The following is a 14,144-nucleotide window of genomic DNA, read 5'->3' as shown; positions in this document are numbered from 1 at the left end:
TCTTGCTGGGCCACCCCATGGGTGCCCCCATCAGCACCCATGGGTGCTCACCCTTGGGTGCCCGCAGGAGTTCATGATTGTCTACGGACCTCTATACTTGGAGACCTTGAGTTCTGGCCACCTTGGGTCCCCAATACCCCAAACTTGGGTGTCCCGTTGGGCCACCCCATGGGTGCCCCCCTCCAGCACCCATGGGTGCTCACCCTTGGGTGCCCGCAGGAGTTCATGATTGTCTACGGACCTCTATACTTGGAGACCTTGAGTTCTGGCCACCTTGGGTCCCCAATACCCCAAACTTGGGTGTCGTCTCGTTGGGCCACCCCATGGGTGCCCCCCTCCAGCACCCATGGGTGCTCACCCTTGGGTGCCCCCCAAGGGTTCTAGGGTGCCCCAAACATGGGGGGACCTTGAGTTCTGGCCACCTTGGGTCCCCAATACCCCAAACTTGGGTGTCGTCTTGTCCCATTGGGCCGCCCCGTGGGTGCCCCCATCAGCACCCATGGGTGCTCACCCTTGGGTGCCCCCCAAGAGTTCATGATTGTCTAGGGACCTCTATACTTGGAGACCTTGAGTTCTGGCCACCTTGGGTCCCCAATACCCCAAACTTGGGTGTCGTCTTGTCCCGTTGGGCCACCCCATGGGTGCCCCCCAGCAGCACCCATGGGTGCTCACCCTTGGGTGCCCCCCAAGGGTTCTAGGGTGCCCCAAACATGGGGGGACCTTGAGTTCTGGCCACCTTGGGTCCCCAATACCCCAAACTTGGGTGTCGTCTTGTCCCGTTGGGCCACCCCATGGGTGCCCACAACAGCACCCATGGGTGCTCACCCTTGGGTGCCCCCCAGGAGTTCATGATTGTCTAGGGACCTCTATATTTGTGGTCTAGAGGCCACCTTGGGTCCCCAACACCCCAAACTTGGGTGTCGTCTTGTCTCGTTGGGCCGCCCCATGGGTGCCCCCATGAGCACCCATGGGTGCCCACCCTTGGGTGCCCGCAGGGGTTCTAGGGTGTCCCAAACATGGGGGGACCTTGAGTTCTGGCCACCTTGTGTCCCCCATGTTCTCCAAGACCCCAAATTTGGGTGTCCCATTGGGCCACTCCATGGATGCCCCCAGCAGCACCCATGGGTGCTCACCCTTGGGTGCCCCCCAAGAGTTCATGATTGTCTAGGGACCTCTATACTTGGAGATCTTGAGTTCTGGCCACCTTGGGTCCCCAATATCCCAAGCTTGGGTGTCCCATTGGGCCACCCCATGGGTGCCCCCTCCAGCACCCATGGGTGCTCACCCTTGGGTGCCCCCCAGGGGTTCTAGGGTGCCCCAAACATGGGGGGACCTTGAGTTCTGGCCACCTTGTGTCCCCCATGTTCTCCAAGACCCCAAACTTGGGTGTCGTCTTGTCTCGCTGGGACACCCCATGGGTGCCCCCATGAGCACCCATGGGTGCTCACTCTTGGGTGTCCCCCAGGAATTCATGATTGTCTACGGACCTCTATACTTGGAGACCTTGAGTTCTGGCCACCTTGGGTCCCCAATACCCCAAACTTGGGTGTCGTCTTGTCTCGCTGGGCCACCCCATGGGTGCCCCCCTCCAGCACCCATGGGTGCTCACCCTTGGGTGCCCCCCAGAGGTTCTGGGGTCTCCCAAACATGGGGGCCTTTGAGTTCTGGCCACCTTGGGTCCCCAATACCCCAAACTTGGGTGTCCCAATGGGCCACCCCATGGGTGCCCCCCTCCAGCACCCATGGGTGCTCACCCTTGGGTGCCCCCCAGGAGTTCCTGATTGTCTAGGGACCTCTATATTTGGAGACCTTGAGTTCTGGCCACCTTGGGTCCCCAATACCCCAAACTTGGGTGTCGTCTTGTCTCGCTGGGCCACCCCATGGGTGCCCCCCTCCAGCACCCATGGGTGCTCACCCTTGGGTGCCCCCCAGAGGTTCTGGGGTCTCCCAAACATGGGGGCCTTTGAGTTCTGACCACCTTGGGTCCCCAATACCCCAAACTTGGGTGTCCCAATGGGCCACCCCATGGGTGTCCCCAGCAGCACCCATGGGTGCTCACCCTTGGGTGCCCGCAGGAGTTCGCGCTGCAGCGGAAGCCCCCGGAGCTCCTCCCTCTGCGGCTGCCCCCGGGGCTCTCGGTGCGCCAGGCCCTGGACCGGGTGCTGCGTCTCCCCGCCGTGGCCAGCAAGCGCTACCTCACCAACAAGGTAGGGGCACCCATGGGTGCCACCACCACCCACCCCGTGACCTCCCCCGGGTCCCCTCGCGTGGCCTTGAGAGGCTTCGGTGGCCTCGAGGGTCTCGTGTTTGAGATGGGGCCTCCAGGTGCAGTGGGGCCTCCATGGCCACCAGCTCCTTCATGGCCACCAGGTCATGGTCACCATGTCATGGCCACCATCTCCATGATGGCCTCCATCTCCACCATGGCCACCATGGCCACCAAGTCATGGCCACCTCCATGGTGGTCTCCATCTCCACCATGGCCGCCAATGTCATGGCCACCATCTCCACCATGGCCACCAAGCCATGGCCTCCATGTCCACCATGGCCACCAAGTCATGGTCATGGCCTCCGTCTCCACCATGGCCTCAATGTCTACCATGTCCACCATGTCCACCATGGCCACCATGCCATGGCCTCCATGGCCACCATGGCCACCAAGCCATGGCTTCCATCTCCATTCTGGCCACCATGGCCTCCATCTCCACCATGGCCTCCATCTCCACCATGTCCTCCATGTCCACCATGGCCACCAAGTCATGGCCTCCATCTCCACCATGTCCTCCATCTCCACCATGGCCACCAAGTCATGGCCTCCATCTCCATTCTGGCCACCATAGCCTCCATCTCCACCATGGCCTCCATCTCCACCATGGCTTCTGTGTCCACCATCTCCACCATGGCCACCATGTCATGGCCTCCATCTCCACCATGGCCTCCATGGCCACCATGGCCACCATGGCCACCATGTCATGGCCATCATCTCCATCCTGACCTCCATGGCCACCATGGCCAGGAAGTCATGGCTTCCATGTCCACCATGGCCTCCATGGCCACCATGGCCATCAAGTTCTGACCTCCATCTCCACCAAGGTCACCATGGCCACCGAGTCGTGGCTTCCATGGCCACTATGGCCACCAAGCCATGGCCTCCATGGCCACCATGGCCTCTATCTCCACCATGGCCACCATGGCCACCAAGCCATGGCCTCCATGTCCCCTCCTCGCTTGTCCCCAGGTGGACCGCTCGGTGACGGGCCTGGTGGCCCAGCAGCAGTGCGTGGGTCCCCTGCACACCCCGTTGGCCGACGTGGCCGTGGTGGCCCTGTCCCACTTCGACGTCGTGGGGGCGGCCACCGCGCTGGGCGAGCAGCCAATCAAGGGCCTCCTGGACCCGGCCGCCGGCGCCCGATTGGCTCTCACCGAGGCCCTCACCAACCTGGTCTTCGCCCGCGTCACCGACCTCCGCGTGAGTCCCCTTTGGGGACAAGGGGACATGGGAGGGGACCTGGGGGTGGCCGTGTCCCCCCCATGTCCTCTCTGGTGACATTTGGGTCCCCATGTCCCGGTGTCCCCGTTTGCTTTGGTCCTCTTGGCCTCATGTCCCCCCATGTCCTCCTATGTCCCCCAATGTCCCCCCATGTCCCCCCATGCCCCCAAATTCCCCATGTCCCTAAATGTCCCCTGAGTCCCCATGTCCCTCCATGTCCCTCCATGTCCCACCATGTCAATATATGTCCATAGACGTCCCTTCTGTCCCCATGTCGCCCCATGTCCCCCATATCCCTCCATGTCCCCATGTCCCTCTATGTCCCGATGTCCCCATGTTCCCTCATATCCCTCATGTCCCTGCATGTCCCCCACGTCCCCATGTCCCCACATCCCCCCAATGTCCCTCCATGTCCCCATGTCCCCAATGTCCCCACGTCCCCCACGTCCCCATGTCCCCTCATGTCTCCCCATGTCCCTCACATCCCCCATATCCCCCACGTCCCCCAATGTCCCTCCATATCCCCCATGTCCCCCCATGTCCCCAATGTCCCCATGTCCCCCCCAATGTCCCCCATGTCCCCCATGTTCCCCTCATGTCCCCCCATGTCCCCCATGTCCCTATGTTCCCTCATATCCCTCATGTCCCTGCATGTCCCCCATGTCCCCCACGTCCCCCATAATGTCCCCATGTTCCCCATGTCCCCCATGTCCCCATGTCCCTCCATGTTCCTATGTGTCCCCCATGTCCCCACATTCCCCCATGTCCCCCATGTCCCCATGTCCCTCCATGTCCCTATGTGTCCCCCATGTGCCGCATGTCCCTCCATGTCCCCATGTCCCCCACGTCCACTCCATGTCCTCCCAATGTCCCCATGTCCCCCATGTCCCTCCATATCCCCCATGTCCCCATGTCCCCCCAATGCCCCCCATGTCCCCACATCCCCCCCAATGTCCCCATGTCCCCCATGTCCCTCCATGTCCCCACGTACCCCCCAATGTCCCCCATATCCCCCATGTCCCCAATGTCCCTGTGTCCCCATGTCCCCCATGTCCTTCCATATCCCCCATATCCCCCATGTCCCCATGTCCCCACGTCCCCCGCAATGTCCCCAATGTCCCCATATCCCCCATGTCCCTCATGTTCCCTCCATGTCCTCCCAATGTCCCCATGTCCCTCCATGTCCCCCATGTCCCTTCATATCCCCCATGTCCCCCACGTCCGCCCCATGTCCCCATGTCCCCCATATCCCCCATGTCCCCAATGTCCCCATGTCCCCCACGTTCCCCCCATGTCCTCCATGTCCCCGATGTCCCCCCATGTCCCCTGTGTCCCTCATGTCTCCATGTCCCCAATATCCCCCATGTCCCTCCATATCCCCCAATGTCCCCAATGTCCCAATGTCCCCCACATTCCCCCGCAATGTCCCCAATGTCCCCGATGTCCCCATGTCCCCAATGTCCCCCACATCTCCCCCAATGTCCCCAATGTCCCCATGTCCCCAATGTCCCCAATGTCCCCAATGTCCCCAATGTCCCCATGTCCCCCAATGTCCCCAATGTCCCCATGTCCCCATGTCCCCACATCCCCCCAATGTCCCTGATGTCCCCGTGTCCCCAATGTCCCCCACATTCCCCGCAATGTCCCCATGTCCCCATGTCCCCATGTCCCCCAATGTCCCCAATGTCCCCATGTCCCCATGTCCCCACATCCCCCCCAATGTCCCTGATGTCCCCGATGTCCCCGTGTCCCCAATGTCCCCCACATCTTCCCCAATGTCCCCAATGTCCCCAATGTCCCCGATGTCCCCGTGTCCCCAATGTCCCCATGTCCCCCACGTTCCCCCCATGTCCCCCATGTCCCTGATGTCCCCCCATGTCCCCCGTGTCCCGCATGTCTCCATGTCCCCAATATCCCCCATGTCCCTCCATATCCCCCAATGTCCCCAATGTCCCAATGTCCCCCACATTCCCCCCCAATGTCCCCAATGTCCCCATGTCCCCAATGTCCCCAATGTCCCCAATGTCCCCGATGTCCCCGTGTCCCCAATGTCCCCAATGTCCCCGTGTCCCCAATGTCCCCCCAATGTCCCCATTGTCCCCAATGTCCCCATGTCCCCAATGTCCCCAATGTCCCCAATGTCCCAATGTCCCCAATGTCCCCAATGTCCCCATGTCCCCAATGTCCCTGATGTCCCCGTGTCCCCAATGTCCCCAATGTCCCCATGTCCCCAATGTCCCCAATGTCCCCGATGTCCCCGTGTCCCCGCAGGACGTCAAGTGCTCGGGGAACTGGATGTGGGGCTCCAAGGCGGGCGCCGAGGGGGCCGCCCTGGCCGTGGCCTGCGGTGGCCTCTGCGCCCTCATGGGTGCCCTGGGGGTGGCCCTGGACGGGGGCAAGGACTCGCTCAGCATGGCGGCCCGCGTGGGCGACGGCGTCGTGCTGGCGCCCGGTGAGCGCCCAAGGGTGCTGGGGGGCACCCATGGGTGGTGGGGGGGACGTGGGGGTGTCCCTGGGTGATGCTTCAATGGGGGCACCCATGGGTGCTGGCGCCCGGTGAGCACCCAAGGGTGCTGGGGGGGACCCGTGGGTGCTGGGGGAGACATGGGAGCCTCCCTGGGTGATGCTGCAATGGGGGCACCCATGGGTGCTGGCGCCCGGTGAGCACCCAAGGGTGCTGGGGGGCACCCATGGGTGGTGGAGTCACCCATGGGTGCTGGGGAGGTGACACGGAGAGTCCCTGGGTGATGCTGCAATGGGGGCACCCATGGGTGCTGGGGGGCACCCATGGGTGGTGGAGTCACCCGTGGGTGCTGGGGAGGTGACACGGAGAGTCCCTGGGTGATGCTGCAATGGGGGCACCCATGGGTGGTGGCACATGGAAGGGGTTGCAATGGGGGCACCCATGGGTGCTGGCGCCCGGTGAGCACCCAAGGGTGCTGGGGGGCACCCATGGGTGGTGGGGAGGTGACACGGAGAGTCCCTGGGTGATGCTGCAATGGGGGCACCCATGGGTGGTGGCACATGGAAGGGGTTGCAATGGGGGCACCCATGGGTGCTGGCGCCCGATGAGCACCCAAGGGCGCTGGGGGGCACCCAAGGGTGCTGGGTGGATGGGGGCTGATGGAAGGGGTTGCAATGGGGGCACCCATGGGTGCTGGGGGAGACATGGGAGCCTCCCTGGGTGATGCTGCACGGGGGGCACCCATGGGTGCTGGCGCCTGGTGAGCACCCAAGGATGCTGGGGGGGCACCCAAGGGTGCTGGGGGGGACGTGGGAGCATCCCTGGGCGATGGGGGCACCCATGGGTGCTGATGGAAGGGGTTGCAATGGGGGCACCCATGGGTGCTGGCGCCCGGTGAGCACCCATGGGTGCTGGGGGGGGACATGAGGGTGTCCCTGGGTGATGCTGCAATGAGGGCACCCATGGGTGGTGGGGGCACCCATGGGTGCTGGCGCCCGGTGAGCACCCGTGGGTGCTGGGGGGGACCCAAGGGTGGTGGGGGGCACCCATGGGTGCTGGGGGGTGACATGGGGGTGTCCCTGGGTGATGCTGCAATGGGGGCACCCATGGGTGCTGGCGCCCGGTGAGCACCCAAGGGCGCTGGGGGGCACCCAAGGGTGCTGGGGGGCACCCGTGGGTGGTGGGGGCACCCATGGGTGGTGGGTGGATGGGGGCTGATGGAAGGGGTTGCAATGGGGGCACCCATGGGTGCTGGGGGAGACATGGGAGCCTCCCTGGGTGATGCTTCAATGGGGGCACCCATGGGTGCTGGGACGCCAGGGGGCACCCATGGGTGCTGGGGGGGACGTGGGAGCATCCCTGGGCGATGGGGGCACCCATGGGTGCTGATGGAAGGGGTTGCAATGGGGGCACCCATGGGTGCTGGCCCCCGGTGAGCACCCAAGGGTGCTGGGGGGGGACATGGGGGTGTCCCTGGGTGATGCTGCAATGAGGGCACCCATGGGTGGTGGGGGCACCCATGGGTGCTGGTGCCCGGTGAGCACCCGTGGGTGCTGGGGGGGACCCAAGGGTGGTGGGGGGCACCCATGGGTGCTGGGGGGGGACATGGGGGTGTCCCTGGGTGATGCTGCAATGGGGGCACCCATGGGTGCTGGCGCCCGGTGAGCACCCAAGGATGCTGGGGGGGCACCCAAGGGTGGTGGGGGGCACCCGTGGGTGCTGGGGGGCACCATGGGTGGTGGGTGGATGGGGGCTGATGGAAGGGGTTGCAATGGGGGCACCCATGGGTGCTGGGGGAGACATGGGAGCCTACCTGGGTGATGCTGCAATGGGGGCACCCATGGGTGCTGGCGCCTGGTGAGAACCCAAGGGCGCTGGGGGGCACCCAAGGGTGCTGGGGGGCACCCGTGGGTGGTGGGGGCACCCATGGGTGGTGGGTGGATGGGGGCTGATGGAAAGGGTTGCAATGGGGGCACCCGTGGGTGCTGGGGGGCACCCAAGGGTGCTGGGGGGGACCCATGGGTGCTGGGGGGGACGTGGGGGTGTCCCTGGGTGATGCTTCAATGGGGGGCACCCATGGGTGCTGGGGGGGGAGGGGGCACCCATGGGTGCTGGGAGGGACGTGGGGGTGTCCTTGGGTTATGCTTCAATGGGGGGCACCCATGGGTGGTGGATGATGGAAGGGGTTGCAATGGGGGCACCCATGGGTGCTGGGGGGGACGTGGGGGTGCTGGGGGTACCCATGGGTGGTGGGGGGGGACGTGGGGGGGTGGTGGCTGATGGAAGGGGTTGCAATGGGGGCACCCATGGGTGCTGCAAGGCGGCGGGGGGCACCCATGGGTGCTGGGGGGGACACAGGGGTGGTGGCTGATGGAAGGGGTTGCAATGAGACCACCCATGGGTGCTGGCTGATGGAAGGGGTTGCAATGGGGGCACCCATGGGTGCTGCAAGGCGGCGGGGGGCACTCATGGGTGCTGGGGGGTGACACGGGAGAGTCCCTGGGTGATGCTGCAATGGGGGCACCCATGGGTGCTGATGGGAGGGGTTGCAATGGGGCCACCCATGGGTGCTGATGGGAGGGGTTGCAATGGGGCCACCCATGGGTGCTGCAAGGCGGGGTGGGGGGCACCCATGGGTGCCCCGCGGCGCTGACCCCGCCCCCTTCGCAGGCACCGTCGTGGTCTCGGCCTACGCCGTGTGCCCCGACATCACGGCCACCGTCACCCCCGACCTCAAGTGTCCCAACGGCAGAGGTGGGGGCAGCACCCATGGGTGCCGCGGGGCTCCCGTGGGTGGCGGCCTCGTGTGATGGGGGCTATGGGTGCGGGAGGGTTTCTGTGGGTCCTGGAGCACCCATGGGTCCCATCTGCACGTGATGGGTGCAGGGGGGTTTCTATGGGTCCCTGGAGCACCCATGGGTCCCATCTGCATGAGATGGGTGCTGTGGGTCCCATCCCCACCTGATGGGTGCTATGGGTGCAGGGATGATGCTATGGGTCCTTGGAGCACCCATAGGTGCTATCCTCATGTGATGGGTGCTATGGGTGCAGGGGGGTTTCTGTGGGTCCCTGGAGCACCCATGGGTCCCATCTGCACGAGATGGGTGCTATGGGTCCCATCCCCACCTGATGGGTGCTATGGGTGCAGGTGAGATGCAGTGGGTGCCTGGAGCACCCATAGGTGCCATCCACAAGTGATGGGTGCTATGGGTGCAGGGGGGTTTCTGTGGGTCCTGGAGCACCCATGGGTCCCATCTGCACGTGATGGGTGCAGGGGGGTTTCTATGGGTCCCTGGAGCACCTATAGGTGCCATCCACAAGTGATGGGTGCTATGGGTCCCATCCCTACATGATGGGTGCTATGGGTGCAGGGTGTTTCTGTGGGTCCCTGGAGCACCCATGGGTCCATCCCCACCTGATGGGTGCTATGCGTGCAGGGGGGTTTCTGTGGGTCCTTGGAGCACCTATAGGTGCCATCCACAAGTGATGGGTGCTATGGGTCCCATCCCTACATGATGGGTGCTATGGGTGCAGGGATGATGCTATGGGTCCTTGGAGCACCAATAGGTGCTATCCTCATGTGATGGGTGCTATGGGTGCAGGGGGGTTTCTGTGGGTCCTGGAGCACCCATGGGTCCCATCTGCATGAGATGGGTGCTGTGGGTCCCATCCCCACCTGATGGGTGCTATGGGTGCAGGGATGATGCTATGGGTCCTTGGAGCACCCATAGGTGCTATCCTCATGTGATGGGTTCTATGGGTGCAGGGATGATGCTATGGGTCCTTGGAGCACCCATGGGTCCCATCCGCATGTGATGGGTGCAGGGGGATTTCTGTGGGTCCCTGGAGCACCCATGGGTCCTATCCACACAAGATGGGTGCTATGGGTGCAGGGGCATCTCTATGGGTGCAAGGGCAGTTCTGTGGGTCCGAGGGGCACCCCTGGGTGCCATCCTCACCCAATGGGTGCTCTGGGTGCAGGTGAGATGCTGTGAGTGCCTGGAGCACCCATAGGTGCCATCCACAAGTGATGGGTGCTATGGGTCCTATGCCTACACAATGGGTGCTGTGGGTCTGAGGGGCACCCCTGGGTGCCATCCTCACCCAATGGGTGCTCGGGAGATGCTGTAGTTACTGGTGGGTCTCATCCATACATGATGGGTGCTATGGGTGCAGGGGCATTTCTATGGGTGCAAGGGCAGTTCTGTGGGTCCGAGGGGCACCCCTGGGTGCCATCCTCACCCAATGGGTGCTCTGGGTGCAGGTGAGATGCTGTAGGTACCTGTGGGTCCCATCCCTACGTGATGGGTGCTATGGGTCCCATCCCTACATGATGGGTGCTATGGGTGCAGGGGCATTTCTATGGGTGCAAGGGCGGTTCTATGGGTCCGAGGGGCACCCCTGGGTGCCATCCTCACCCAATGGGTGCTCTGGGTGCAGGTGAGATGCTGTAGGTACCTGTGGGTCCCATCCCTACGTGATGGGTGCTATGGGTCCCATCCCTACATGATGGGTGCTATGGGTGCAGGGGCATCTCTATGGGTGCAAGGGCAGTTCTATGGGTCCGAGGGGCACCCCTGGGTGCCATCCTCACCCAATGGGTGCTCTGGGTGCAGGCGAGGTGCTGTGGGTGCCCCTGAACCCGGGGCGGCACCGCTTGGGGGGCAGCGCCCTGGCCCAGGTCTTCTCCCAACTGGGTGACGAGTGCCCCGACCTGGAGGACCCCGAGGTGCTGGCGGCCGCTTTCCGCGTCACCCAGGAGCTGCTGCGCGGTGGGTGCCATTGGGTGCCATGGGGGGTCATTGGGTGCCATGGGGGGTGATTGGGTGCCATGGGGGCTCATTGGGTGCCATGGAGAGGTCATTAGAAGGGTCATTGGGTGCCATGGGGGCTCATTGGGTGCCATGGGATCATTGGGTGTCATTGGAGGTCATTGGGTGCCACGGGGGCTCATTGGGCGCCATGGGGGCTCCTTGGGCATCATTGGAGGTCATTGGGTGCCATGGGGGCTCATTGGGTGCCACGGGGGGTTATTGGGTGCCATGGGGGTCCCTGGGCACGATGGGGAGGTCATTAGAAGGGTCATTGGGTGCCATGGGGGCTCATTGGGTGCCATGGGATCATTGGGTGCTATTGGAGGTCATTGGGTGCCATAAGGGCTCATTGGGTGCCATGGGGGGTGATTGGGTGCCATGGGGGTCCCTGGGCACCATGACGAGGTCATTAGAAGGGTCATTGGGTGCCATGGGGGCTCATTGGGTGCCATGGGATCATTGGGTGTCATTGGAGGTCATTGGGTGCCACGGGGGCTCATTGGGCGCCATGGGGGCTCCTTGGGTGTCATTGGAGGTCATTGGGTGCCATAAGGGCTCATTGGGTGCCATGGGGGGTGATTGGGTGCCATGGGGGGGGTCCCTAGGCACGATGGGGAGGTCATTAGAAGGGTCATTGGGTGCCGTGGGAGCTCATTGGGTGCCATGGGGGCTCCTTGGGCATCATTGGAGGTCATTGGGTGCCATGGGGGCTCATTGGGTGCCATGGGGGGTGATTGGGTGCCATGGGGGGTCCCTGGGCACCATGGAGAGGTCATTAGAAGGGTCATTGGGTGCCATGGGGGCTCATTGAGTGCCATGGGATCATTGGGTGCTATTGGAGGTCATTGGGTGCCATAAGGGCTCATTGGGTGCCACGGGGGGTTATTGGGTGCCATGGGGGTCCCTGGGCACCATGGCAAGGTCATTAGAAGGGTCATTGGGTGCCATGGGGGCTCATTGGGTGCCATGGGATCATTGGGCGCCACTGGAGGTCATTGGGTGCCGTTGGAGGTCACTGGGTGCCATGGGGTCTCATTGGGCACCATGGGGGCTCATTGGGTGCCATTGGAGGTCATTGGGTGCCATGGGGGCCCGTTGGGTGTCGTAGGAGGTCATTGGGTGCCATGGGGGCTCATTGGGTGCCATGGGATCATTGGGTGCTATTTGAGGTCATTGGGTGCCACAAGGGCTCATTGGGTGCCATGGGGGGTTATTGGGTGCCATGGGGGTCCCTGGGCACCATGGAGAGGTCATTAGAAGGGTCATTGGGTGCCATGGGGGCTCATTGGGTGCCATGGGATCATTGGGTGTCATTGGAGGTCATTGGGTGCCACAAGGGCTCATTGGGTGCCACGGGGGGTTATTGGGTGCCATGGGGGTCCCTGGGCACCATGGGGAGGTCATTAGAAGGGTCATTGGGTGCCATGGGGGCTCATTGGGTGCCATGGGATCATTGGGTGCTATTGGAGGTCATTGGGTGCCACAAGGGCTCATTGGGTGCCACGGGGGGTTATTGGGTGCCATGGGGGTCCCTGGGCACCATGGCAAGGTCATTAGAAGGGTCATTGGGTGCCATGGGGGCTCATTGGGTGCCATGGGATCATTGGGCGCCACTGGAGGTCATTGGGTGCCGTTGGAGGTCACTGGGTGCCATGGGGTCTCATTGGGCACCATGGGGGCTCATTGGGTGCCATTGGAGGTCATTGGGTGCCATGGGGGCCCGTTGGGTGTCGTAGGAGGTCATTGGGTGCCATGGGGGCTCATTGGGTGCCATGGGGGGTGATTGGGTGCCATGGGGGGTCCCTGGGCACCATGGAGAGGTCATTAGAAGGGTCATTGGGTGCCATGGGGGCTCATTGAGTGCCATGGGATCATTGGGTGCTATTGGAGGTCATTGGGTGCCATAAGGGCTCATTGGGTGCCACGGGGGGTTATTGGGTGCCATGGGGGTCCCTGGGCACCATGGCAAGGTCATTAGAAGGGTCATTGGGTGCCATGGGGGCTCATTGGGTGCCATGGGATCATTGGGCGCCACTGGAGGTCATTGGGTGCCGTTGGAGGTCACTGGGTGCCATGGGGTCTCATTGGGCACCATGGGGGCTCATTGGGTGCCATTGGAGGTCATTGGGTGCCATGGGGGCCCGTTGGGTGTCGTAGGAGGTCATTGGGTGCCATGGGGGCTCATTGGGTGCCATGGGATCATTGGGTGCTATTTGAGGTCATTGGGTGCCACAAGGGCTCATTGGGTGCCATGGGGGGTTATTGGGTGCCATGGGGGTCCCTGGGCACCATGGAGAGGTCATTAGAAGGGTCATTGGGTGCCATGGGGGCTCATTGGGTGCCATGGGATCATTGGGTGTCATTGGAGGTCATTGGGTGCCACAAGGGCTCATTGGGTGCCACGGGGGGTTATTGGGTGCCATGGGGGTCCCTGGGCACCATGGGGAGGTCATTAGAAGGGTCATTGGGTGCCATGGGGGCTCATTGGGTGCCATGGGATCATTGGGTGCTATTGGAGGTCATTGGGTGCCACAAGGGCTCATTGGGTGCCACGGGGGGTTATTGGGTGCCATGGGGGTCCCTGGGCACGATGGGGAGGTCATTAGAAGGGTCATTGGGTGCCATGGGGGCTCATTGGGTGCCATGGGATCATTGGGTGTCATTGGAGGTCATTGGGTGCCATAAGGGCTCATTGAGTGCCACGGGGGGTTATTGGGTGCCATGGGGGTCCCTGGGCACGATGGGGAGGTCATTAGAAGGGTCATTGGGTGCCATGGGGGCTCATTGGGTGCCATGGGATCATTGGGTGCTATTGGAGGTCATTGGGTGCCATAAGGGCTCATTGGGTGCCATGGGGGGTGATTGGGTGCCATGGGGGTCCCTGGGCACCATGACGAGGTCATTAGAAGGGTCATTGGGTGCCATGGGGGCTCATTGGGTGCCATGGGATCATTGGGTGTCATTGGAGGTCATTGGGTGCCACGGGGGCTCATTGGGCGCCATGGGGGCTCCTTGGGTGTCATTGGAGGTCATTGGGTGCCATAAGGGCTCATTGGGTGCCATGGGGGGTGATTGGGTGCCATGGGGGGGGTCCCTAGGCACGATGGGGAGGTCATTAGAAGGGTCATTGGGTGCCGTGGGAGCTCATTGGGTGCCATGGGGGCTCCTTGGGCATCATTGGAGGTCATTGGGTGCCACAAGGGCTCATTGGGTGCCATGGGGGGTGATTGGGTGCCATGGGGGGTCCCTGGGCACCATGGAGAGGTCATTAGAAGGGTCATTGGGTGCCATGGGGGCTCATTGAGTGCCATGGGATCATTGGGTGCTATTGGAGGTCATTGGGTGCCATAAGGGCTCATTGGGTGCCACGGGGGGT

The 14,144-nt window shown here is 63.1% G+C and overlaps 1 protein-coding gene across 1 annotated transcript in view; it reads left to right on the top strand.

The window, feature by feature from the left end:
• LOC148590308 (phosphoribosylformylglycinamidine synthase-like) overlaps window positions 1-10,740 on the top strand; it is a gene marked incomplete at both ends in the record, with an annotated part of 35,710 nt that extends 24,970 nt beyond the window's left edge. The window contains 5 exon segments of the mRNA XM_088539203.1: window positions 2,076-2,207; window positions 3,239-3,469; window positions 5,762-5,942; window positions 8,625-8,708; window positions 10,571-10,740. Of these exon segments, the coding sequence (XP_088395329.1) occupies window positions 2,076-2,207; window positions 3,239-3,469; window positions 5,762-5,942; window positions 8,625-8,708; window positions 10,571-10,740 (798 nt within the window).
• Between the last annotated feature and the right edge of the window lie 3,404 nt (window positions 10,741-14,144).

This window comes from Tinamus guttatus, unplaced genomic scaffold (genome assembly GCF_059628265.1).
Source record: "Tinamus guttatus ecotype Peru unplaced genomic scaffold, ASM5962826v1 Tinamus_guttatus_pri_ptg001483l, whole genome shotgun sequence".
Lineage (NCBI taxonomy): Eukaryota > Metazoa > Chordata > Aves > Tinamiformes > Tinamidae > Tinamus > Tinamus guttatus.
The sequence above is the reverse complement of the archived record's forward strand: the minus strand, read 5'-3'. Positions and strand labels throughout refer to the sequence as shown.